At 44.1% G+C, this 26,451-nt stretch overlaps 1 protein-coding gene across 2 annotated transcripts in view; it reads left to right on the top strand.

Moving 5' to 3' along the window:
• The window catches only part of GRAP2 (GRB2 related adaptor protein 2), a 38,106-nt gene extending 15,258 nt beyond the window's left edge, over window positions 1-22,848 (top strand). Inside the window, exons 1-8 of one of the 2 annotated variants that reach the window (XM_015860473.3) lie at window positions 5,669-5,748; window positions 10,674-10,776; window positions 14,028-14,119; window positions 16,014-16,133; window positions 17,769-17,937; window positions 19,554-19,685; window positions 21,103-21,222; window positions 21,608-22,848. In XM_015860473.3, the coding sequence (XP_015715959.1) occupies window positions 10,699-10,776; window positions 14,028-14,119; window positions 16,014-16,133; window positions 17,769-17,937; window positions 19,554-19,685; window positions 21,103-21,222; window positions 21,608-21,787 (891 nt within the window). In that variant the 5' untranslated portion in view covers window positions 5,669-5,748; window positions 10,674-10,698 and the 3' untranslated portion in view covers window positions 21,788-22,848. Of the gene's footprint in view, window positions 1-5,668; window positions 5,749-10,673; window positions 10,777-14,027; window positions 14,120-16,013; window positions 16,134-17,768; window positions 17,938-19,553; window positions 19,686-21,102; window positions 21,223-21,607 lie in introns of those variants that run through there. The other variant, XM_032444708.2, reaches the window with a different exon arrangement.
• The last annotated feature ends 3,603 nt before the right edge of the window (window positions 22,849-26,451 follow it).

Below are 26,451 nucleotides of genomic sequence, written 5' to 3'. Positions count from 1 at the left end.
TTTAGGTGTTTGTCTGGAAGGCTTGAGAAGGAGCTGTTCAACAATTGTACCAAGAGAGACCGTTCGAAGCAGTTTCCCATCAGGTGGCATTCCTCAAGTGTCTGCTCTTTAGGAGCAGGCAGAGAGAATTCATTCTGTGGGAAGCAGTTAATGGAGCTGCATTACCGACCCCTTATCACTCTGTCTGATAGAGAGACAGCAGGTTCACTTTGGCAGCTCCAGAGCCCTGATCAGTTCAGATTAGGGGCACATTGTCTGTCAGGCTTAATCAAGCATGTTTAGGTATATTTATCATGATTAAGGGGTGAAGCACAGGGAGGGGGGGGAGAAATAAATAGTAAATGTACTGTTCTCTAGCTTCAAATGGAGGCTTAGCAAATCCCACTGAGTCGCTAGGTGCTCGTCAAAGGGAGAATTAAAATCCTGGGAAGGAATGTTTTGTGGAGCACTCCAGTGCTGGGTTCAAATCACCAAAGAAGAGTTATTTCTTTCTGTCTTTTTCTCTCCTTTCTTTCTTCCTCATTCTGCTTGCATGCAGCAAAGAAGCAAATCAGCAGCTCACGCAGCTCATGCTGATTTTGCTTGATACACATGCAGCCTCTGCTTAGCTTACCTATAGCTGGAATTCTAATGTGATGACAAAATTAACTGTCGTCATAAAGGCCTAGGTGTCTGGCTCCCCTAGTTTTATCAGATTTCTATTTCAGGGAAGCGCAGGGAATGGCTGCAGTAGCCTGTAGGGCTTTGCTAATTGTTACTGTTCAGAAAGCAAGATGATAAGTTGTAGTCTGGGAAGAGGCTCCTTCTATCGATAGCAGTGCTTCTCTCTGTCTTCACTTGACAGTTTTTTGAATTTGAACACATAAAAAGAACCAGTTCCATGCATTATACATTCGGATGTGCCAAATTTGCTGCCGGTGTAATTTGGTACAGTTTGAAGATGATGATGGAAACCAACTGCTTGAATCAAGATGAAGCTGAAAGAAGTGGTGTCGGCTCCCAAGAGAGCAGTAAGAAAGAGAAAGCTTTCTTAGATCTCCTGTTGCTGAGCATGATCAGAGAACAAGTCCTACCAGGGAAGAGCTCCAGAGCAGAGCTCAGGCTGCCTGGTGCATGGGTTCTGGCCCTGGATTGCTGGTCTTCTATAGCTCTTAGCTAAGATCAGCGTAGGGCAGTCTTGGGAAACATGCTGTTACAAAGAATATATTTCTGCTCATCTTTTCCTGTGGTCTCCAAACTTCTTTGGGTTTGCAGATTCATCCATATTTCCCAATGAAGGTGCAAACTGACATGAGGTGAACAGAGGCTTCCTTGGTATCTTCATTGGCCTGATATATAGAAACTTACAAAAACTTACTAAGGTGGCCATGAGTCACTGGCTGGACTAAATGATCTTGGTGGTCTTTTCCAACCTTTATAATTCTGTTACAAGATCGATCATGGCCTCCAGGTTGAAAACCTCTAAGGCAGAACACTACACAGCACAGTGGGCATGCTGTGTCCTCAAAGCAGATGTCAGCATAGCAGATGTAGTGCAGTTGTCTCTGTCTCAACCCTCGCACAGCAAGCAGTTAAAAGAAATCTATGGAAATCCAGGAGGGTTGTTTGGCAGTAAAGAAAAGAGGTCAGAACTTCAATTTCTCTTTCGTAATCTGCTGCCTTCTCCTCTGCTAATCCAGTCACTTCTGTGAAGGTTCAGTGCTTGAGATGTTGTAATTGCTGTCAGGATGATGATCTGAGATGTCATGAGCATGGTTCAGTGTAATCACTCCACAAATACCGAAGGTGGAGAACCTATCTGGTTCTATACAAAAAGCTACTGGTGAGACTCAAGGAATTCAGTAATTGGGAGGTACGGGTTGGGGAAAGCAGAAGATAAAATTAAAGCATTTGGAGGGATTTTGAAGAAAATATTTAATCTCATCAAGTTTGACAGTGCTCGTTTGGAACATAAAAGTAGAGGATCATAGCAATATATTCCCAACCAAAAAAAAACCCTCAGAAGTACAGAGCTACTCATCAGCCAGAATGGTAGGAGGTATCTTTTGGAATGAATTAACAGGATGACGGGAAGGCTTGCTTGTATCAACTACCCAAACAGCTCTGCTGTTCAGGATTAAAGCCACATCTCTCTGTGGTACGTGGTGCTATGTTAACGGTACCAGGCAGTAAGGGCTATACACTCTCTCAGAGTACGTAGAACAGAGTGAGCTGCCTGAAATTCCTGTGATGCAAACAAATCAGACTGCTGTGGTTTGAGCAACAAGATTTCAAGAAAATCTTTATTAACAGGAGAGGAAGCAAACTGGGACAGAGCGCTGCCCAGATCAGTTTGTGGAGCTCTGCAGAAAAGCTTTTATAGCACTGCCACTCCTGTGCACTCAGTCCTGGAAAAAATAACTGCCCGCTAATGACCTGTCACTGCGGACAGCCGGAGCAGCTGTTTGCAGAAAGCAAAGTAGTGAGAGAGGATGGATTGCTGAGTGAAGAGCACATCTGAGTGTGGGACAAGAATAGATGGGAGATCGGGTAAGAACAGACAGCTTCCATTCATAACGTTCAGCTTTATGTGGATTTACAGCCCTGATGCTCCCGAATCCACAGATGTTGAGTTATTACTTAAAACAAAATATAGCAAGAGAAATTTCCCTTGTTTCCACAGCCCAAGTTCAGTTTCCCTGGCTGGCAATGATACTTTCTAGAGGAAAACTAATTAGGAACACAGAGAAGTACTGTACTTTGAGGACAAACAAAACACAGTCACTTCATCTTTCTTCTGTTATCAACACAAACAATTTGGAGTGGGCAAAATGTTTGATTCATGCCTTTTTATTGGAATAATTTCCCTTTTTGTTCTTTCTCCTCCTTTTATTTTCCAACTGCATTTTTTTTTTTTTTCTGGCAAACCTCATGCTTTCCAGATAGAAATTAAAGCAAATAAAATGCCTTGGAAAAAGGTTTCTTTTTTTCCTCAAAATCTCCAGCTCAGAATGAAATGGCTAAAATTTTTGTAAGAGTTTATTCATGGGCAGCTTTCAGGCATGTTTGCAGACACGATAATTTTGAGTCATTTGCTTAAGCATAAAGCCAGGTGTGAAGTTACTGGAAACTTTTTCAAATCACAGTATCAGTAAGGCTGGAAAAGACTTCTAAGATCATTTGGTCCAACCGCCAGCCCATCCCCACCATGCCCACTGACCACGTCCCTCAGTGCCGCATCCACACGGCTCTGGAACACCTACAGGGATGGTGACTGCACCACCTCCCTAGGCAGCCCGTGCCACTGCAGCACTGCTCTTACTGAGAAGAAATTCTTCTTCATATCTAACCTGAAATCTCCCGGGGTGCAACTTGAGGCCATTCCCTCTCACCCTATCAGTGTTATCTGGGGGCAGAGGCTGATCCCCACCTTAACCTCCATAACCTCCTTTCAGGTTGCTGTAGAGAGTGATAAGGTCTCCCCTGAGCGTCCTCCTTCTCTAGTCTACCCAGACTTTCCCACACTGTATCTTCATCACGGTTCAGCTGTCCCATCTCTCTGCTGGTGGATGTTCATGAAGATGATGTAAGCAGTCTGCAGCAAGCGGTTGTAGAATAAATAATCTGTGTGCTTGGACTGGACTTTATTCAGTTGCCTAAGAGAGCTTGGCTAAAACATGGAAACATGGAGTCTACAACCTTTTCTATGGCATTTGTTACTGTTCATTTTGTCTGGGTGCTTCTTAGCAGTTTTTGACACATCTGTGCTGTGTGGTGAAGAGGTTAACATGCTGCTGTAACAGTGACAGGAGAAGAACTTATAGACGTAAAAGAAAGTGTAGGGCTCTTTTCTGTCTCATTCCCTATCCTTTCTCATTGCTGAGGGACTGCAGCCATTCAGTCTTCCATTTCTGGTAGAGGTAGCCATGTCTTGTAGGGATTGACATTAAATATGTTCAGTATTTTTACGTAACCATTCTGGACACCTTGCAGGAAGGCAGGCAGTGTACACTGACAGTGCCAGGCAGCAGGCATGAGTGACAGCTCACAGCAGCTCTCTTGCTGGGGGGCCCATTAGATCACATCATGGTAAAAACAGAGGAAATAGGTCATTATAATGTGCAGTGTAATGAAATCTGTCAGACCATTCACTGAGCATGGAAATAAGTACAGATTAAACCCAACAGGACTGTATCCAGCCCACCTGTCTGACTTCCACTGAGCTGACGCTTTGATAGAGTTATCTACAGGAACTCAAAGGTATCTTTCCTGAGTATTAGTTGCTAATCTTAAGTTTATCAATGTGTTCGTGCAGTGAAGGCAGTTTATTCCCACATCCATTACTTTGCAGTCACGAGTGTTGAGAATTATCTTCCATTTTAGCAGTATTTTCAAAGCCATCTGCAAGTCTTTATGATCGGGTTTAATTTGTATTACCATGATTTTCTTTTTTTTCTTGTCAGTAAGCTTTGTCACTTCGTTTTTCTTCCATAGCATTTATGAATATGTTGAACTGTTAATTCATTCCCTAATTTTTATTCAGCTGTTAATCCTCAGTAGGAACTTTCCTCTTCTTGGAGATCTTTGGAGGGAGGCTTTTAAAGACACTTCAGTAAGAGACTTCATCAAAAAGAGTTTAGAAATGAATGTATGTTACCTCAAATGATCACCTGCACCCACATGCTCATCATTTCCTTCACAGAACTGCATCAGATTTGTGCAGTGGGACTGCCTTCTGCAAAAGCTACAAGGTGCAACCTCTATGTCATTTCTCTCTTCACGGTAATCTTTTTCTTCATTATGGTTTCTGCATATTAATTTCAGGCATACAGAAGTTAGACCTGCTGCTCTTTGCATCCCCTCAAAGCACTTTTAAAATGGTTGGCATCATGTTTGCTGCTTTTTGCCCTAATATGGAGACTGAGTTAAATCCTACATTGTATGTCACAGCTCAATTGTTCAACCTTTACTATTTCACGCTCCGTTTAATTTTCAGTCAAGATTTCTAAAATACCGAATCCCTGGATTTACTCCCGTTCTTATACTGATTTGTTCTAAAACCACTTCTAGTTTCCCTGGCTTTTCTCCACAAAGAAAACCCCAATGTGGGAAACAGCTTACATCCCTTTGGAAGACCCACGGATGCTGAGGATTCACTCAGCTTTTATGCCTCATCCTTATCTTCTTTGAGCACCCTTTTTACATCTCAATCATCTGTCAGCCTTACAGACGCTCTGGCAGGCTTCCTGCTTCTGTTGTCTTTGAAAATAATTTTATTACGTGTTTTTATGTCTTCAGCTCCTTGTTCCTCAAGATATGCTTTTCAACGAACCTATGATGGTTTCTCATTTAACTTGCAGATCTGTGCTCTTTTCTGTTTTCTATAGTTGGGTAGAACTCACATTTTTTGAGGGATCGTACCCTCTGTTATTTGGCTGTTAAACAAGGATGGGCTGAGGCAGTGGCAGCAAACTGACAGCACCATTAAAAGCACGTGTCATACTGAGTATCTTCAACTTTAGAGATTGAAAATGGTCTGTGTCCCACTCTGTCCTGTGATGGACACTGTTTCAGCATCCGTCCTCCGTCCTCCATGCCAATTCCTGACCACCCTCATCCACACACGTGGACCCATTACCACCGTGGCACTGTCACTGCAGGGAGGAGCCTGCATGGGCTGAGCTCTCCTTTCCTTCCTTTCCCCTAGACAGCAACACACCTCCTGCTTTCTAGAAAAGTGCCACAGGAGAGGAGAGCTACTGAAAAAAGGTATGGGGCAAGTGTTTCTCTGAGAGATGGGGGACCAAGCTAAGTGGGAAAAGCTCTAGGGAGGGAGGTGGGATCTTGAAGGGAGAAGTAAAGCACTGCAGGGCAGGGGAAGAGCATGGGATCCCTATGTCATCTTGTCGGGTGGCTTCCACACCAGAGCAGTGCTTGTGAGAGACAAATCCCTGCATCTTGGCCACATCCAACCAGCTGGGAGCTGTGGGAGGAGGTGGGGTAGACTGGGCTGGGGAAAGCAGCCTCTGGTCCTCAGCACCAGCAGAGATTCATGATGTTGTGCTCTCACAACACTGTTCAGAGTTGTGGCACTCTTCAGCGCTGCCTGTGCATGGCGTCTCAGGGTGCTGCCCTGATCTGCTCTGTGTGCTTGGAGCAGTACGAGGCCCCAGACTTCCCGGGGTGACCAAGAGCCGTCCTCACCTGGCTACTTCTTACTGACTGCTGTTGGTCATAGAGCTCTATAAATGTTTTCCTTCTCTGGATCCTATTCTTTGTAGGTTTATTTTGTCAGAGCATTGTGCAAGGGCTCAGCCCAGAGCCCTGCATTCCTTTGGATGGCAGCACAGCTAAGACTGAAACATACAGCGCTGAGCACTTTAGTAGCTTGTTCTCCCTTATAAATTTTACTCTCTTATCACTGACAGTCAGCGGAGCTGTGCCATTAACTCAGTAGCAAGAGGCTTGTGTTTTTGGAACGAAATATTCCCATGCCACTTGTATGTGGCTTAGCTGGTGACAACAAAGCCTTTATCTATCACAGCTCTTCTAGATAACGGGTCCCTCCGCCATTGTTTCTGCTGAAATGTCATCAGGAGTTTCTGTACAGATGTTCAGGGTTGAATCCTGTCCCTGGTTGCTCATCAGTCCGATAGGTTGCTCTTGCGGAGCGGAACAAAGACGCAGCAGCTCGCACTGTGTCTGTCAGCACGAAGCCTTGCTGGATGGAGCTGCCTGCTGGAGGTATTTGTGCTGCAGGCAGGGAGATCAACATTCTGTTCATAGGGCTGCTTTAAGCAGCCACTTTGTAGGAAACCGTGCTTTCTTCTGTGATGTTAATATGTGAGATTGAGTAGGGGTGAACCTGAGCCATCCCAGAGTGATAAACTTCATAGGAGGTGACCTTCCCTGGCATTGTTATTACTGAATTTTAATCCAATTTGGTGTAGGGGAAACTCTTTGGGATGCTGTTGTCAGATTACGCTGCTTGCTGACATGATTTAGGCCTCAGCTCTTTTCATCAACAGAGAGGCTGATGTTCTTGCTCAGGGAATGGCACTCTGCCAAACTGAAATACCTACCTCATGCTCTCAGAGCTGGGCTGCTTTTCTCTTCACTCTTGATGAACCTCCTGCAGCATCAGTCCCACGGAACAGCAGTAGCCCTGTGCCCATTGGATCTGCCTCGTTGCAGTGGGGAACTGCAGAGAAAATTCACCTCCATGCAGAGAACCGGCACAAAATGGAAGTACTCATCAGCCTATACTCAGAACTGACAAATCCTCCTTTAAAAGTTGCAGAGGCTTCATGCTAAACCCTGCACAAAGGTGATTTTTTTTCTCTCTCAGAACATTATGCACAGTCTAAAATTGTCCTTGGTTACTTGAAAGCTTAAAGGAGTTGCACCAGGCAGTTAAAAGCAGAATCTGACTGCCTGCAAACTGCAGTGCTGTCCTTTGGGATAAAAGGTGCTTGAGAAATGGAAGTTCTGATGATTACCTAAAAAACTCTCATCTTGGTGTGTCATGGGGTAGTGCTCAAAGTCACACACATTCAGAGAGCAAAAGAAAGGGCCCCTGGAGGAGATTTTTCATGAGGGCCCAGCACTGACCTGCACATCCTCGAGTTACAGATGGAGGGAGGACTGGGATCAGAAAATAGAGGTGGTTTGAAGTTCAGGTGATGAAAAGTGGTAGGCTGCCATTCAAAGACAGGATTATGGGTTAGTGCTTCTTTAGTAGTTTGTGGGGGAAGAGCTTAAGGCCACAGCATTGCTGATTTATCAACACAGCCAACACTGTGCATGGTATTTGAGTCGCTTCTAAATCCAGCCGCTGGCAATGAAAAGCACATTTAATCCATGTGTTAGATTGTTTGAAGAGGTATCTGTCTCCTGGTCTCTCCCCATGGTTGTGATTGCTGAAATTGAAAATGAGGTGAGAGAGGAGATTTTAACCGTTTCACAAACACTTCTCTCGAGAGGGTCACGGCTCCAGTGGCATCTTTAGCACCTGGGAGACTGAGAAATGAAAGGCTCCCCATCCCTTCCTGCTCCCTGCAGAGAGAAGCCCTGCTGCCTATCCTGTGACTGAGGAGCAAAAATCAAAGACAGGATTTGTATTTATTGTTTTGAACTGGTTTGGGGCTTGGAGGTTTTTTGTTTGTTCTCTTTGATTTCTGTTGTTTGTTTGTTTGTTTGTTGTGCTTTGTTTTGTGTTTTGTTGTTGGGTGTTTTTTCCTCGAGATGAGATTAATGCTCTGCATTAGGAGTTCCAGGATTCATTTGCACTGTCGGCTCTGATCCCCACCACCATATGAAGAAATACTGAAATAAATCCCTTACTAAAGTAATTATCCTTGGTCTTTTTTCTTTGGTTCTCTACCGTGAAAGAGTATTATTGTTTATCTAGTTGTCCCAATGGCTAATTCCTCCCCTATTTAAAACCCTTACACTCTATCAGCAAGAATGGCTGTGGGAAGTTACAAACAGGAGTGCAAAGAATGTCAGTGCAAGAACAGAGGACAGTCTTCAGATCAGGTCTGAATTGCATCCATAGAGTTGCACCTGGAATAAAAAAGGGGCAATTAGACAGCAAGCTTAAGCTATACTTGCAGCTCTGATACACATAGAGCAAATGAGTAAGAATTAAAGAGCATCAGTAAGTGGATGGAGAGAAAATGGGGTGAAAAGGTGTGGAAGTTGCTTGAGAATGAGGTGCATTGGTAAAACATAGACTGTTACAGGTTGGTATGGATGTATTGGACAAAACCTCAGGGCTCTGGTTGGAACAGCAGGCATGTGGCAGGTCACAATGGCTATGTGTCACGCTACCCGCAAGTCCCAGCACACAAGTCCTGCTGCTGTAGGACAGGCTGATGCTCAATAGGCAGAGCTGCCTGTGGACTGCTGATCAATCTGCCCTGGTACTGCATAGCTCACCTCAGTCCTATGAATACCAATTCACCCAGAAGAAGCAGCATGAAACGAGAGTGTGCACAGAATCCAAGAGAGCGTGCATAGAATCCAAGAGAAAGCAAGAGAAGATCTTCCTTGTAGTTAGAAATGAGACGTAGAAAAGGGTTTTTGCTGGCAAGGCAGACATTGCTCAGGTAAAGAGCTGGTCCCTGTGGCTCCCTAGGACCAAGCCTTGGTGTTGTTCCATTACCTCCTGCCAGCAGCTCAGTCAGCAGTGGTGGCACTGACAATTCAGTGCCTCAGAGCCTTGTGGCTGGTTCCCAGTTGGACTGACTATCCTGACCAAATCTCCTGTTGCTGTTTTTCCTCTGAAACTGTATGTCTTTCCAGATTGTTGTTTTCCCTTTTGGATCCTTGAACTACTTACTGTTGGTGCCATCTCAAAATGGCTCTATCTGCAATTTTTACCCTTCCAATCTCTCTATGTATTTTCCCCTAGATCTTATTAAGAAGTTTGAGTCAGTTACACAGTGGTGCCTGGATTACTGGTACACAGGCAGTTAAATCCCTGGATTGTGTGTCAAAGGGAAGCTTACAGCAGGCATTACAGTAGCCCACTAATTTAAAAGTGACAGAATTTTGGAGCTCGCTCAGCACATTGTTTTTGGGGGACCTCATCTCAATTGTAACAGGACACACAAGAAATAGTTCCCTAACTTGAGTTGTTGGTACTGTTTCTTTTTTGGGGCTTTCTGGTTAAGAATATTTTGGATCAGGCAAGTTGGCACTTCTCCAGCCTTACAGTCTGGGTGATTTTGTGGGAAGTGGAGCTAGGTGAAGCCCTTGGCTTCAGGATGATAGTTTCCAGATGAACCTAGTTTAGTAACCACTGAAGTTACTTCTGTACTCGAACTGCCTGATAGTCTTCACAAGCTGGGGCTGATGGAACATCTCACAGCAGTGCCTTTCCTTAATGTGGCACTGCCTCACTCTTTGTCTTGTCATTGGCAGCCTCGCTGCTGGGCTGTAGGGAGCACAAGCCAGCCATGGGAAATGAGTAACTCCCTTGATCATAGAAGTGGTCCTGCTGGGGTACATCTGAGTTGCATGTGCAGGAAGTGGTGAAGAAGCGAAGCTCATGTTGTGACTTCCCGTGCCACATGTGCTCTGCTGATGAAAAGCAGGCTTTGGTTTGCAGGCTGTCTGGTATGTTTCAGGCTCCCTGGTTATGAATGCAGAGGAAGGGTAACTGCGTGCCTTAAATTTGTCAGTGCTACAGTTTCACACTCCATCAGCTTCAAAGCAGGGACTACGGTCTTTCTGCAAACAGTTTTTCCTAGCTATAAGTTGTGGTTACCCATGCAAAGTAATCACAGAGGAAAGTCTCTTTCAACCTTCAGAATTGTGGCCCCTGTCCAAGAAAAATATATATATTTATTGCAAGCTCTTCTTTTTGTCCACGATTTGCCTCCCTCTTGAGATAAAGAGTAAGTGATTGCAGAGGGCAAATACGTTATTCTATTGCATGACAAAATCATTTGCTTAACTGGGAACTGTGTCAGAGTGGTCCTTGGTCTACACAGAAGAAGGTTTCTTTCCTGCTACCATGCTATCTCTTCTGCTTGCTAGTGTCCTTCAGTATCTAGTAATTAATGTCTACTAATGGTAGGTGCACGCTCATTTATGTGCAAATCACAGCACTGCTTGTAAGCTTTCTGAAAGCTAGACTCAGCAGTCTCAGCAGCTTATAGATACTGACCTGCATACATTCCTTTCAGCTGTGCTCTGTCACCAACACGCAGCATGGAAGCCATCGCCAAGTTTGATTTCACTGCTTCTGGAGAGGATGAGCTGAGTTTCCAGGCTGGGGATATCCTGAAGGTAAGCACAGCTCTAAGAATCACTAAAGATCAATGCTGATATTCTGCCAAGGCTTTCTGCCTTGACAAAGCAGATGAATGTTAATGTCTATAAACTGGGATAGAAATGCAGGACAATAGATTCCCATAGGTCAACAAGTAGGCTCCGCTGGGTCCACTCTACTTGACTTTAGATCCCTATCTATGCATGTAGTTGTCCTATAGTCCTCTAGTAATTAGCGGGGAAGTATAATAATCTTTGCAGTGAAAGAAATCAATTTCTATGGTAGAACAGTTTTTGAAGATCCTGTCTGTTTTTGTCAACTATGCAGGCAATCTAGAGTGTCTGTGTTTAGGATGACTGTGTGTAAAGGTAAGCAGGATGAATATGAGCTAGAGAGTTTGCTGTATTCCTCATTTCCAACTCTTAAAGTGTTAAAACGATGGTTAACATGCACTGTAGAACTTATATCTAACTTTTCACACTAAGTAATTACTGTTAGTTGCCGCAGGGGTTTTAGGCAATTGCAAATGGAAGAGGAAATGTCCATGAAACAGTCTGTTACACACCTAATGGGAAAGTTTAAGAGGTCCTCAGCTAGTAACGTTATACACGCTCCTGCAGGATCTGAGCAGTGGAAGAATGGCAAACTGGCAGAAGTTATCATAAGAAATACAGGGTGTATGAGAGTCTCTTGAATGTTGATGTGTGTGTGTTACAGTAGAACAGTTCGTTAACCCCACTGAAGTGCCATCGGTGAAGCCGCACTCTACTCCAACCTAACTATGTATCCTCTCTTCAACACACAACATAGCTGTTCTGCTTTGGTTGAAAACGGCTGAGCAAAAAACTCTTCTCTAAGGTCTTAACTCCTCCACTAGCCAAAGGGATATTGCAAAACAATGAGATATAAAATCTTGTTCTACCAAGAAACCTTCACTACCTCCCTGTACAGTCCCAGCTGTTCTATTTAATGACCAGATATTATGTCTCAGCCCTGCCACTTCCATCGGCACCAATTCTTATTTTATTGCCCTTCTAATCCTTGAAACTTAAACAAAGCTAATGGCATCCAGAATTCATTAAGATCAGAGACTTTTCCCCCCCCAGCACTATGTGAAGGATTGATGAACACTCTCATTCCTAATTCTTCCTTAATTTCAGAGTAGTCCCTACACCCCTACCATCCCCTGATCATAACCTGATATCTGCTCCCTCAGGAGATTGTGGTTTCATTAAAGCCCTGGCTATGGTGACGGTGTTGGCCAGGTCACTTCTCCTTTTGTTACTCAGTTTCCCTTCCTGTACAATCATTAGAAACTAGAAAGAAATTAGAAAGCTTCCTTTCAAATTACATCAGAAACTGCTGATGAAAAAGGGTCAAACACATCAGTATTAATATTAGCAGTCACTGAGACTTCACTATCAAAAGTCAGACAGCCACTTACTATTAAGGTCCTTGAGGTGAACAAATTCACACTGCCCAAGACATAGCAGTAAAATAACCTGAGCAGCGTCTCTCCATCTGGCAAACGCACACATATGCTCATGCCCCATCCTAAGCCCCCTTCTGCTGCCTGCTCAACCTGCTGGCTGTCTGCTCTGATTTACAAGGGAGATAAAATGAACTGTATCAATGCAGAGACTAGAAAACAGGAAACACGAGGCCCTCAACCACCAGTGACAGGAGGAAATCTACCCTCTCTCTCTCACACACACATCCCACATCCTTCTTTGAGAGGATGACATACAGAAGCCTGACAGTCGTGCACTAAGGACCAGCAGGTATGTCATTCTAGAGACACTGCTGCCAACAGGACTTGAGCAGGGCATGGTGTGTGGTTGTCATTCCCTTTGGTTGGCCACAGCAGCAAAAAAAGAACCTTAATCCTGCACCCAGGGGTGGGGGAAGCAGTAACTGGACAAGAAGAGATCTCCATGGCTTTCTATTCTCAACCTTTCTTTATTCAAATGCACGGAAGAAACCTATGTGGCAGGCAAGGCAACGGAGAATCAGCCCCAGAGACAGTAGCATCCTGTTGCCAGCACATAGCAGTTAGAATATGTTAGGCTCCCAGAAACATGGGACTGGCTTATAGAACAAGTATTATTATTGTTAAACAATAGATTTCAAATGAGGTCTTTTCCACTTGCTTTCTCCTTTAAAACTGTCGGGACACATCCTCTCAGGCTCCCCTCCAAAACCAGAAAGAACAGAAACACATTCTACTTTATAAAAAGGAATTCTGTCCCATGAATTGGAATGTCAGACAGAACACCAAAGACCGCAATGTTTGCAGGGAAACCACAAACTTGCTGTATCCCTGTCCTCTTCCTGCCAGCTGAGGTCTGCACCAGAGACCATCCGCAAGGGAGCAGTGAATTTGGGCAGTCTGTGGTCAGCAGTGCACTCGCTATGGACCTTTTTGGTCAGCATTAATGTGAATGCTCTTGAAGCTACTCCATGCATGCTGCAGGCTGGATTCCTGCTGCCCTAAAAATTGGAATTGTAAGAGTTGCTTTACAATACTTTTTGCTAAACTAACACTAAACATTTAGCCCAGTGAATAGCCCACTAAATAAATAGCCTACTAAATAGCCCACTAAATAGTCCAGAGAGTTGGTGGATGCCCCACCCTTGGTGATATTCAAGGTCAAGCTGAACCAGGCGCTGTAGGTGTTCCTGTTCATTGCAGGGGAGTTGGACCAGATGGTCTTTAAGGGTTCCTTTCAATTCAAATGACTCTACTGAATACTCTCTTGCAAAATGGCATGTTGAGAGCATAGGATGACTTCTCTGCAGCCATAGCACACACGCACACAGGTACAGCTATATATCCCTCCATATACATACATGTCAGAGTTTTCACAGATTTATTCTTTTTCCCCCTGTGAATCTGAGATGATCCAGTACTATTAAAAGCAGCACAGATAATTCCTTAAACCCCCATTAAGTCCTTCCAAGCTGGTTTCCCTCATCTCACTAACATCAGAGATGATATGCAGACTGCATCCCCTGCCACCTGGAGAGGCATTCAGATGAAGGGATAAAGTTAACAAGCAATCAGTCTAATTCCACTTGGCCTTCTTCACTGTTTTGTTTGCACTGAAGCGGCCATCAGCCACTAATTCTGCCTTAAGGTGACTAAGAAGTAAAGCATATGAGGAATTCTCTTTCATTTTTTACAACAAATTCTGGTTTACAGTCAGTCTCTTAGTGAGCTTTGCCTTTCTCAGGAGATGTGTTCATTCAATCTGTCTCTCTATTGCAGGTTTTGAGCTCCCAGGAAGAGTGGTACAAAGCTGAACTCCGCAGCCAAGAGGGCTATGTTCCTAAGAATTTCATTGATTTTCATGTTCCTCCGTAAGTGTCATGGAAAATGCATGCACCAGCATTGTACGTTTCCAAAGGACAGCCAAGTATGTGTGTGTGTGTGCAAGTGCAGATAGGCAGGCATGACAGAGGAAGCACTGGTTATAACTCGCAGTCATAGAAGCATTAAGGTTGGAAAAGACCATTAAGATCATCTCATCCAGCTGACAGCCCATCACAGTTTGAGGCTGGCATGAAGCCACGATCAGTTCTGCCAGCACACCTTCTCCCTACCCTGGCGCATCCTCCGTTCTTTCAGAACCGAATAGTTCTTTTTATCGCTCTCGAGTGACTCCTTTGTTACTGCTGCTTGTAGGTAGGCCACTGGGATGTGGCAGGAGCTGCATGAAGCTCTCCTTGGACAGAAGGAGAATAGTCACTATGTGAAGTCTTAGCAACAGAGGCTGAGCACAAAAGGAAGAGCAAGAACACTCTGTAAATGAACTATAAAAACGTAATTCCCTCCTCCCAACTCTTTCACCGCATTCTCTTTTGTTTCCCCACCCTGCCATCCGCATTCCCTCCCCCTGCGACGTGTGCGAGCTCCTCTCGATACACTAGAGGTCAGTGCAACGCCGCACCAAGTGTGACAGCTGGTGTTGCTCGAGGATTGACAGAGATGATAGACCAGACGTGCCACTCCGCTCCCACACACATGCAGACGCAAACACACATCCCGCTCCAGGCTTTGTGTCTGCGCACCCAAACAAAGATCTGTCAGAGGGCAGGCGTACCTCACGTCTCTCTCCCTACTGGGAAGATGGCACTTTCAGAAAGGACTGAGAGGTGTTGAAATGCTTGCTAAGCGTGCTGTCCGGCCCTGTGCCATAAAAATGCCAACAGACTGCAGCTTTATTGCCTTTTTCCTTTCAATTGGCAGAAATCCTCCCTGAAGCCCCTCTAAGAAGTGTGTGGATGTGGCACTGAGGGATGTGGTTAGTGGGCATGCTGCGGATGGGCTGACAGTTGGACTGGGTGATCCTAGAGGTCTTTTCCAACCTTCATGACTCCGTGATTCTATCCTATGATCCTAAAATAGTCCTCTTTAAATATCTTAATGATAAATAGGTAAACTGCGATGGTGGTGACAAGAACAACGATACTCAAAGGATGAAGTTATAGAGCTTGCAAAACTATCAGGCCTTGATTTTAATGCAAAACAGCTAATGAAGCGTTACACAAAATCAGAAGAGTGCAGATGATGGATGTTATTACCTGCAGACATATAGAAGTATACACAGTGATTTTTCTCTCTACTTAAAAATTCCTATTGACACAGTACTGTTTTACTATTTTATGGTGACTTTTCTCAATACTTGTCCAGTACCTTATACTACTGGCTAGACTGACATGAGTGTAGTTATGAATTCTGTGGTTCTGAGATTTTGTGGTGTCATAACTCTTGCAGAAGCCAATTTATTATCACTGAAACTTTCGTGCCTTACTTCTGTTAAAAATCTGTTTGTTCCTCACAATATATCCATCACAGTCCAGTAATTTTCAATCAGTTCACCAAGAGCAATTTGATGTATGTCTGAGAATTGTGTGTGTAGGTGTGCAAGTATGTATGTATATATGTACCTTTGTAATTTAAAACCTCTTTGAGTAACATCTACTGTGCCTTTAATTAAACTTTTGGCTGAGTGTTGCTTAGCAGGCCAAAGCTTACTTTGGCCTCTTTGCACATAAATGTTTATACTGCTCAAAGCCAATGGTCCGCATCCATCAAGACCTCATGCCTTAGCCTGTCTGTGGGATCCTCGGATTCCTTTGTTTTGTCTTTGCACCATACTGTTTATTCATATTCTTCTCACCCTCAACTTTTCTGTTCCTTATCTTCATTCATACCTTCATTCACATTTCCATGACTTTTCCCACTTGACAGCTGGTTTGATGAGAAGATATCCCGACACGAAGCTGAGAGCATTCTCATGAGCAAAGGAGTTGGTTCTTTCATTGTCCGAGCCAGTCAGAACTCTCACGGTGACTTCTCCATCTCTGTCAGGTATCTACTTCTCACAACATTTTTCTACGTCTTTTTCTGGTTAATGATCTCCCTAGCTCCTTCTTGACAGGAATCCTAATGGGACCTTGCCTCTCAAGAAGTTTGCATGCTGCCAGCCAGGCAGTGCCTCTGTGTCACATGAATGAGAATGGATTAGGCACCCGATTCCCCAATGTTTCAGTCTCCTTTCAAGTGACACAGTGAATGTCCCATTCCAAAGCGGCATTCCCCGGAGATCTGCTTCTCTGAAAGAGTTGCAGCAGAGAGGAGTGGTACATGGGACATCTCCCACAGCACAAAACATGTGCCTTCCATTTGTATTTTTTGCCCGACAGCTTCAATTACTATATCCAAGAATTCCATACTACCCATTAAGACAAGACTATTACATTATTAATTTATTTCCACCAGTCAAATGGATATTACTGGCTTTCAGTTGCTAGCAGCCCAGCTGCCTTACATCTATTTATGGTACCTTGACCCTTCTCAGCGTTTCAAAGCACAGCTGTTAAATGCTGGTCGGTTTCCAGATTTTCAGTTAATCAGTGTTCAGTCAATAATCAGTTATAAACTCAAGTACTGATTAGCACTGCCTTTTCCAAGCATGGTGAACTTTCTGTTCACCACCAGAGAGCTCAAAAAGTAACTGGGGGGGAATGCAAGAAAACATGTTGCCAGGATCACTTGCTCCACTATGTCCCAGTTCAAGAGACTATGGCTATGTGTACATCAATGATCTGAGCACTGTCAGGCACTTACTCTGGCCTGGAAGTCAACCTGGCCCATGCTGTACCTATTATCACCACTCAACACTATTTGGGAGAAGTTTTTTTTGGTTTAGGCCAAAACCATGTGATTACATTAGCAGTTGTGTGACTATAGCACTACAAGGCATCACTCCAGTATCTGTCTGGTCCCTGTTCCGATTATTTGTGTAGATGTAGCCTCTGGGACCAGTGCCTTGAGTTCTTGGAGTTGCACAAAGGAAGTAAGAACCAAAACTAGATCACCAGATTCAATGTGGTGCAAAAATGAATTGTCCAAATCAGTTAAGAGGTAAAGGAAGGAGAGCTGCACAGCAGAGCAGGGCAGGAGGTGAGACTAATAATTCCTTCTTGTAACAGCAACTAATAATTTTTTGTTTTCTTTCCTTCTGGTAGGGAGACAGACCAGTAATAATGATATTACACTAGATATTGTGCAATTATAAAATATAATGTGTGACTATGTCTTGTGACTATGTCTTCATGAAGTGGTGACATCCATGCTGCAGAAGGGTATAATACATCTCACAGTCAGTTCAGTCTGGTGTTAACGGGAAACTGGAGAGGACAAGAGGTAGACTACAACTGCACATTTGAGTATCACACAAAGTACATAATAGAGAGCTATTTCCTTGAGAGGATCGGTACTCTGTGACTGAGCAGCCCTTTAGCATTCTAAGTTTGTCAGTTTATACAACTTTTGAAATAGAAAACCACCTCTAGGTCCAGTGCACACAAGAGCTGCCATTGCTTTACTTACCAAAAGTCCCAGTTTGGCCAAGTGGCAAAAGGAACTGTTCTGTTTCCCTTCTTTTTCAAGGAAAATGATGGTGCAGTCCAGTTAATCTCTTGCTTTCTAAATTGGATTCAGGCACGAAGATGATGTACAACACTTCAAAGTGATGAGGGACTCAAAAGGAAACTATTACTTGTGGACAGAGAAATTCTACTCACTGAACAAGCTGGTAGACTACTACAAGACAAGTACCATCTCCAGGCAGAAGCAGATCCTCCTGAGGGATGACAGCCGAGAAGAGAAGGTAAACAAAATCTACCCTCAGGAGTTCTTGAATAGGTAACCCTTCTATTGAAGGAATGCAGCCCATAGGAATGTCTCGCAGAGAGTACGAGGGAGGGTCTATCCTTGGAAAACTGACCACAACACTGTGCTGTTGGGTGCTGCAACACAGATGTTTAGTTGATTCAGTAGTGCACGTGGTTATGTAACTGAGCAGAAATTTCACATTTTGCTTTGGATGTTAACAGAAAGGGCTGCAAATCTACATAGAGGAGTTCTGCTAAAGTTGCTCTGAGGCTCAGGAGATGGAGTTCTAAGATGCCTTGCACAACCAAGGGAGGAAGGCTCTACCATATGAGATTCCTAGCTTTTTTCATAAGGCTTGTACAAAGGTTACTGATCAGTTGTCTGAGAAGAATTTGAATCTGGTGTCCTGTTGTCCTTGAACATACTCAGATTGCAGCTGTTAATACAGTGCAAAGTTTGTTCAGAAGTATCTTCTGTTACTTAGTGAACGCATTAAAGGGTGTGGAGGAACCCTGGAACAGTGGCTAGTAGGGGCTGGAAAGCACTGCTGAGGAGAGCACAGCAGATGTGGGAACAAGGTATGTATTCAGGGAAGATGCAGTACATGCTTCAGAAAGCAGGAAAATCCCAGCCCTATGAATGCCTGGTTGTGTGCCAGGAGGACAAGCAAATGCCATAGCAGAGGTTGCTATGCACTGCACACACAGTACTGGGAGTGATTATGCTTGGTCACTGCAATAACCAAGGCCCAGCCCTACTGGGAAACAGATTCTGGTGTTAAATTACCAGGATGTTCAGTCAGAGGTGAGCAGGAAGTACAGGACCTGCTCACCACAACAGTAGAGTTTTATAGGCTGCACGTGGGTCTTTCTTGCTGGCTCCGAAAAAGAAAGGATTTATATTTCAGGCTGAAGAGGGGACTTGTGTTATTGTCTCCTTTTAGTTCACTTATTTAGCACTTTAAAAATGCATTAGTAGGATGTAAAATGGAGGCTCTGGGACCTGTGAGAGAGAGATCACAGCAAAGAATAGTCTGGGGAAGGAGAAAGGAAGACTTGTATGCAAGATTACCAGTAAAACAACCTGTTTGGGCTGACTCTGAGCAGGAAGGGAAAGGGAACAGCATTTGCTCCGAGATGCAGACAGGCAAATAAAAAACAGGAGTCAAGTTTGCTTTGGCAAATGCTCTGTGCATTTGTTATGGTGATGGGCTCAGCAGGGTGTGTTTAGCACTCGGCACAGTGGGGTTTCATTTCATAGTTAGAATTTCTAGCTGCTACAGCCATATGATAAAATGATAATAATGTACGGATTTCACTGCAGAGACAAATGACATCTGAGGGCATTATTTCTAAATAAAGTTTGCTTCCTGTGCCAGACCTCATGTAAGTGACCAAATTTTCAGCCCAGCAGCACACTTTTCAAATGGGGAACAGCTATGATAATCCAAGAGTCTTGATTTGTCCTTCCATTCAGGGGAGCCTATCTTTGGAAGATCCTCCAACATAAAGGGTAGTGATAGTTATCCATGGGTAATGATTGCTAAGCTTCAGTCAGGATCGTGGTGGGAAGCAAAACCTGACCTCACTTTTGGGATCTTTCTTCCCTCAGGAAAGGCGTGGTGGGAGCCTGGAACGAATGAGCCGGGATGGACTCCATGTGGGTGGAGCTGCTGGAGAAGCTCATTCTTCTATGCCCAAGAGATATGTGGACCATCCTGTCCCTGTGTTGCACCAGCAACAGGTAAAGTGTTTGGACAGTGCTCTCAGACATACGGTTTGATTTCTGGGTGGTCCTTTGTGGAGCCAGGAGTTGGACTTGATGATCCTTGTGGGTCCTTTCCAACACAGGATATTCTGTGATTCTACTAGGAAAAAGGGCTCATGAAGCCTAAGCACACAAACTATTGGCCCTGATTGGTTTATTGCGAGGAAACAGTCACTTGTGTCTCTAGGCAGAGACAGTGAAGCATCAGGCAAGGAGAGGACTTGTCCAGCTAAAGAGAAATCCTAATATGTGTCCCTTAAGGAATGAGAACTCCTGTATAAGGTGGCCAGGGACAATCATGAAAGAGCTTATCTCTCACCAGATAGCCTGTCAGAGGACTGCTGATGGAACAATATGGCCTCTGATAAAGCTGAGGGCCTGCACTTGTTGGGGCCCATTCTACGTCTGAGTCACATTTGTTACAGAGCAGAAACTCTCAGGAGTGAAGCACCCATACAGTAAATCTTGCAAAGCCAGATTGAGGTCACTCACCTCCAGGCAAGGACAGCTGAGGTGCAAATTGTGTTCCAGTCTCAGAGACATTTTATGCTGACAAAGGTGCTGACAAAGTAAGACCAAGGGAGCATTTAGAAGAGTAAGTCCAATAAAAGAAGCAAGAACAAGATAGCTGTTTACAGCAAGAACAAACTGTTGTTCTTTCTCCCCTCTGTTGATACAAGTGATCAGATCCTGTGACACTGAAGCACTGCTGCAACCTGAGCTAATGTGATAACAGATTCTGTCACATTGTTATCATAAAAAACCCTCAGTGCATGTACAGGCATGTAGAGATGAAGACACTCAGCACATCTTGGTTGTGCAGACTAAAGAGAACTTACTCCCTCATAGATTTCCATTGGTAGGACTTTAAATGTGGAGCCACTTGCCATCTTTTCTTTGAATGTGACTTTGTTTCTTTCCTCTTTCATTAATCGGGCTACTGGGTTTTTAGGCCTGTTCCCTGCTCTGTTCAGCATGGGGCAGCCCAAAGGGAAAGGGAAGTAGTGAGACTGAGAAACTCCATATAGGCAAGTGTCCCATTGGCAAGCTGGCTTTTCACCTGTGGCTTAGAACAGGCTAAGCTTTTCTCCAAAACTTCCAGAGGCCAAAAAAAGACACTGAAGCTTTTTCCCAGCAGATGGGGAACATAGTTGAGGGTATCCAAATTTCAATTCCTATGGAGAAAAATACAAAATAGAAGAACCTAAGGTGACCTCTTCCATGACAGGAATTGCTTCCAGGACCGCAGCACAGGGACTGTACTGGAAGTAGACATCTAAGATCGTTTACATGAGGGTTGGACCCTCACTACTTGATCACCAATGACTCTTAAAGCCCCTCACTCATAATCCTTCGTATGTTTGTGACATTTGTCTTGTTGTTTTCCTTCTAGGATAGGTACGGAGGGAGCCTGGACAGAAAAGATGCACTGCATGGACTAAGGTATCATAGCCAAGGAAGTGCAGCAGCTATGCAACGGAGACACACAGACCCACTGCACCAGCAGACACCGGTGGGTAGCGTACTTGCAGGGCCGCACCTACCCAACTTAACGGGTCCCTTAGCAATGCCACACCTGTACAGATATTGCATGAGAAACAGTGTATTGAACGTGTTGGGGTGTATTGGAGAAGACACTTCTGAGTCTCAAGGCTCTATTGTGGCCACTTGAATCTCATTCTGTGGCACTTTGAAGGTACGACTGGAGAGTAACATTAGCATATATATATGAGTATACTCAAAATCATTCTTAGTTAATGGAATTATTAGAAGAAGGAACTTAGCATCAGCTCACCACAGTAGGTGTCTGGGGCATTGTGAGAAGGCCGGAGCTCATCGAAGAGTCCGGATCAAGCATGTAATTCATTGTTTCCTGCTCATTTCTTTCTCCTTCCCAGCGTATACTGTGGGTCCGTGCCTTGTATGACTTCGATGCTATGGAGCACGATGAGCTGGGCTTCCGCAGTGGAGACATCGTGGAAGTCCTCGACAGCTCCAATCCATCGTGGTGGAAAGGACGTCTGCGTGGGGAACTGGGTCTCTTCCCTGCCAACTATGTCACACCGGTGCTACTGTGAGGCTGCATTTGTGCCCCAGAGGTCCATATCAGAGCTGCTCGTCTGACATGACAGGGACAGAGAAGCAGTGTATCTTCCCATGTTCCCAGGACATTTGGTGGTTTTGGTTTTGTCTTAATTTATTGGCAATTGATCTTCTGAGATGCTGGTGAGAAAGAGAACCCTCTGAAGGATTTTCCCCCCTGTTTTGCATATTCATGACTGGGAGGGGAGCAAGAATCCTGGCCTGTTAATTGAAATCTTGCTGGATCCTCCCTGCCCCATCATTCCTTTGGCTAAGTATTGATAACTTGCTGCAGTTAGGCTTGTTCTGTGGAAATTCAACTCAGAGAAGTCGGGCTTCAATATCTGGGTAGAACCTACCCCCTTTTTTTTCTTTTTTCTTTTTTTTTTTTAATCTGGTTGCATTCATAGTCCCTTCAGGCTCTGTTTTACCTCTTTCAGAGGAAGGACAAGTGCCCAGGTGAATAAAATGATGACTGATAATCCCATTTCCTTTAGGCAGGGATGAAAAGCCCTTAAGCTGAGGTGCAAGGCAACCATGACTTTTATAAATAGTTTTTGGCTTGCACCTCTAGCACTTTCTGTGGACTTCGGCTGTGTGGATACCAGGTGAAGGGCTGAAATCCTCTAAGTTTATGTACAAACAACCTGGTGGTGAAGATATGGGAGGGTGAGAAGCTAATTTCAGTGCTTCTACAGACAGCCCTGCTCTCCTGTACTTCCATCTGCACCCTATAGCAACAATTTGTCTCATTTTCAAGCTGCTTTCCAAGGCACCTGTGCATCTTTGTAGATGTCCTGGTTAGAGCAGATCAAGCCCTTCAGCTAAATGAATATCATCTGGATTGGATAACAGTGGGCGAGCCTTACTGGTTCCTTTCTACAACTGAACTGGGGAGGGGCTGGGAAAAAGAGATTTTTCTGGTTTGGTGCCAGAATTTTTGTCCCTGCGAAGGTGGGGTGTTTTGGATCACTGCATACACAGCTCTGACTTGCCTCATGCAAATCACTGAGCTGTTACTTTACAGTATGCAGGGAATAAAGTTGCGGCCATTGAATAGTCTGTTCTCTGTTCCAGTTTCTTTCACAAGAAATAAGGTAAATGAATAGGATTTCAAATCGTGGCTGAGTGAATGCCAAGACGTGATACAAATATACTGCAAATGAATATTAAAAATGATCCAAAAGAGGCACTGCTGCATAACCACTGCTCACACAAGTTTATATTAAACAAGCTGCCTGATTTTTTCACAACATGTGGGACCTCAGCAGTCAGCAAGGAAGTGGTGATTTATCATTCTTGGGAAAGAAAGAAAAGGCAAGTGAAAAATTCTAAAAACAAATTAGGCTCGGCAAGAAAAATGTTCTTATCTTTTGTTAGTCCCAGAGGGAGAAAAAAAAAAAAAAAAAAAAGATCCAGGAAACAGGTTTCTGGTGCAGCCCAATTCAATGTTACTGGCCTAAATTAAGCTGCCACCTAGACAGGGTATTAGCAGAAAGGACCTACTGTCAAGGGTTTGAGAGAGCTCCACCAAAAGCAGATTATTAATGGCCAAAGTAAAATGAGAATAATTAACATATAAGCTCTCAATAGAATAGAAATCTTTGAAAGGCACATTAAGAGCTAATCTCCATTGGCTACCAGGGTAGTTCAGGAAATGGAGACAGAGCACACAACTCCCTGGGCTGGACGTGGCCTTGTTCTGATGCAAGGGCTCTGTTCCTGGCCATTAGCATCTTGCCTTTAAAGTGATGTCCATGTGGCTTGGTTTGGAACAAGCTACCTCACTAACAGGTATGTATCATCATTGACTCTACAGGTTGAAGTGTTTTGTTTTAATTCACTCTTTTTATTTTTTCCTCCTTCTTTTTAACTAATGTCAAATATGGAAGACAGGGGGTTAACATTTGATGAGAGAGGGTGAAAACCCAAAGCAAAGATGGAACCAAAGAGGATAAAAAAAAAACACCTGTCAAAGCAGAAGAGGGATAAGAATGATTATTCTTTCATATTCAAGTCTGGCTGAAACAGGAAAATGGTATGTTCACCCCTATTCCCACTGCATCAAATCATCTTTCAGTCAGTTCTTTTCTCTAGTTACTTTTAAAATTGGAAGTAGTGCCTCCTTTTCCTTTTCTCGGCACTTTAAAGGCCCTCGTGGTAGTGAAGATGTAGCTGCACAAAATTAATTGAAGATAATGCACGTAGCAATTCGATAGCTCTTTCATGCGTTTGAAAGCCCTTAACAGAGATTAACTAATTAAGCAGGTCTGAGCGGTATGTTGTAAGTACCCCCATGTTAAGTCATAACTCTTCTGAGGAAGAGGTAAATTTGCACGTGATTTTTTTAATTGACATTTAAGGAATTAATAGTTCAAGTAACTAGCATTAAAGGACTGTGTGCTAATTACGGACAGCACAACAGGACCACACTAAAATCATGGTTTCCCATTATAGGAAGCACCTAATGACACCAAAATTACTAGGCAGCAAAGGTTTCATAGCATCCATGATAACTAGACTGGTGCCATGCTCTGCAGTGCCTTGTGAGCTGGCCAAGATTTGGTCTGCAAGACTCAGTGTCATTTTGTCCTGGATAGCAGAGGCAGTGCACCTTGCAGGTACCTGCTCCTACCAGCAGCTGGAAGGCACAGGAGTCAGACCACATTTTTGGACTCTCCCACAGCAGAAGTTGTTTTCTTCCCAGCAAAACAACAGCACAAAGAACTGTGGCCCCTCCTATGCCAATGGAACCCTTGGATACAAGGAGAGTAGTTTTGCTGGGGCAGAAGATGCGCCATCCTTGGAGACACTGAAGGACAGGCTGGAAGAGCTCTGAGCACCCCAATCTAGCTGAAGGTGTCCCTGTTCATTGCTGGGGAGATGGACCACATGGCCTTTAAGGATCCCTTCCAACTGAAAGGATTCTATGATTCTATGCTGCGCTCACCGGATGGATGAGTTCTCAGTGCCCTGTCTTCTGCTGTAGTCTACCCATGAAATCCCAAGCTGAATGATAATGAAAAGGAGAGAGAGGTACAGTCCTCTCTTCCACCCATGTATCTCACCAGCCTTCCTGCTTCATCTTCCCCTCCTGGAACAGAATCCTTCTTAATATCATGGTGCTGTGAAAGCTTCAGATTCTATGCAACAAGCACATGTTAGCACCTTAGGGCAAGCACTTTAAAATGACGGTGTTGTGCACTGAGTTTCCTGGGTGTTTGTCAGTGTTTGATAAAGGCTTAACCCTTCAGAACACATCCTGAGAGCCAATATAAAACCAAAAATAGAAGGAATGAAGAGGAACCCAGGCAAGTGTTTTGTTTGGTATTTCTCTTAGGCAGGAAAGACGTTGCATGAGAAAAGAGATTGTAAACAAAGATAAAACTGGGAAAAGAATGTGGGAAGGCAAACATTATTATAACAAATGCAACATAGAAAGCTGGACTGCACATGGAAAAATAACAGTTTGATGAGCACAGCTGAGCTGTGCTTTCTCCTGTCAGAATGAACTTTTCGCCTACATTCTGCTGCAGATCCATATTTTGTTTATAAATGTCTCTGTGATTAATAAGGCTGAGAGAAAAACAGTAAATGGAAATCTCCTTTCATGAGAAAGCTGTCCAGACAGTTTTCTGTGCCACAGAACAGAAATGCCTCTGTTTTGGTCTACATGCTTATTATGATGGCTTGCTCATTGGAGCATGCTGCGGAAATAACGGGAACAGAAGAGTGCTGTGGAGATGATCCTCAGTGTTGGCACTGAGGATCCCCTGTACTGCAGATACAAAGGCCCAAGAACAAGTTCTTTGATTGTTGGCTTTGATTGTTTTCTCTTTTTATTGAAAGTAATTCTCAGTTTAGCAGAGAATTGTTTGAGTTGGAAGGGACCCTTAAAGGCCATCTGGCCCAACTCCCCTGCAATGAACACGGACACCCACAGTTTGTTCAGGGTGCTCAGAGCCCCTCCAGCCTGACCTTGGATATCTCCAGGGATGGGTCACCTGCCACCTCTCTGGGTAACCTATGCCAGCACCTCACCACCCTTGCTGTAAAAGACTTCTTCCTTATTTCCCATCTAACCCTCCCTTCTTTCAGTTTGAAACCATTTCTTAGAATCACAGAATCCTTAGAGTTGGAAGGGACCTCTGAAGACCATCTAGTCCAGCTCTCCTATAATGCTAGATCAGGTTGCCCAGGGCCTTATCCAGCCTGCCCTTGAAAGTCTCCACTCCATGTATTAGTTTTGTGACCCTTCTCTGGACGCATTCCAACAAGTCCATTTCACTTCTGTACTGAGTGTTGGAAATATCCTCAATAATTTTTGGTCAGGACGGTATCTCTGATAAAAGCAGTTTTTATTCGCGATTGCAATGGCAGGCGCCCTGTTGGCAGAAGCGCACCTATGGACATGATGTTACAGTTTTTATACCTTTTCTCCCATATGTTTTCCCCTCCCCTCTCCCCTTTGGTTGGGTATTACAGGTTACAATTTTACCCGAGGTTTGCATTTGTTAATTACATTCTGAAATTTGTTAGTTCACTTGATATCTTGTCAGTCGCCATCCTGCTGCTTCTGTCTCCAAGATGTCTCGGTACTCTTATCGTATTGATATGTTGATTCCCTTCAAAGCTTCTTCCATTCTGTCCCAGACGCCTT

This window comes from Coturnix japonica, chromosome 1 (assembly GCF_054131305.1).
Source record: "Coturnix japonica strain WE chromosome 1, WE-NBRP24, whole genome shotgun sequence".
NCBI lineage: Eukaryota > Metazoa > Chordata > Aves > Galliformes > Phasianidae > Coturnix > Coturnix japonica.
This window is presented reverse-complemented; position numbering and strand designations above follow the sequence as displayed.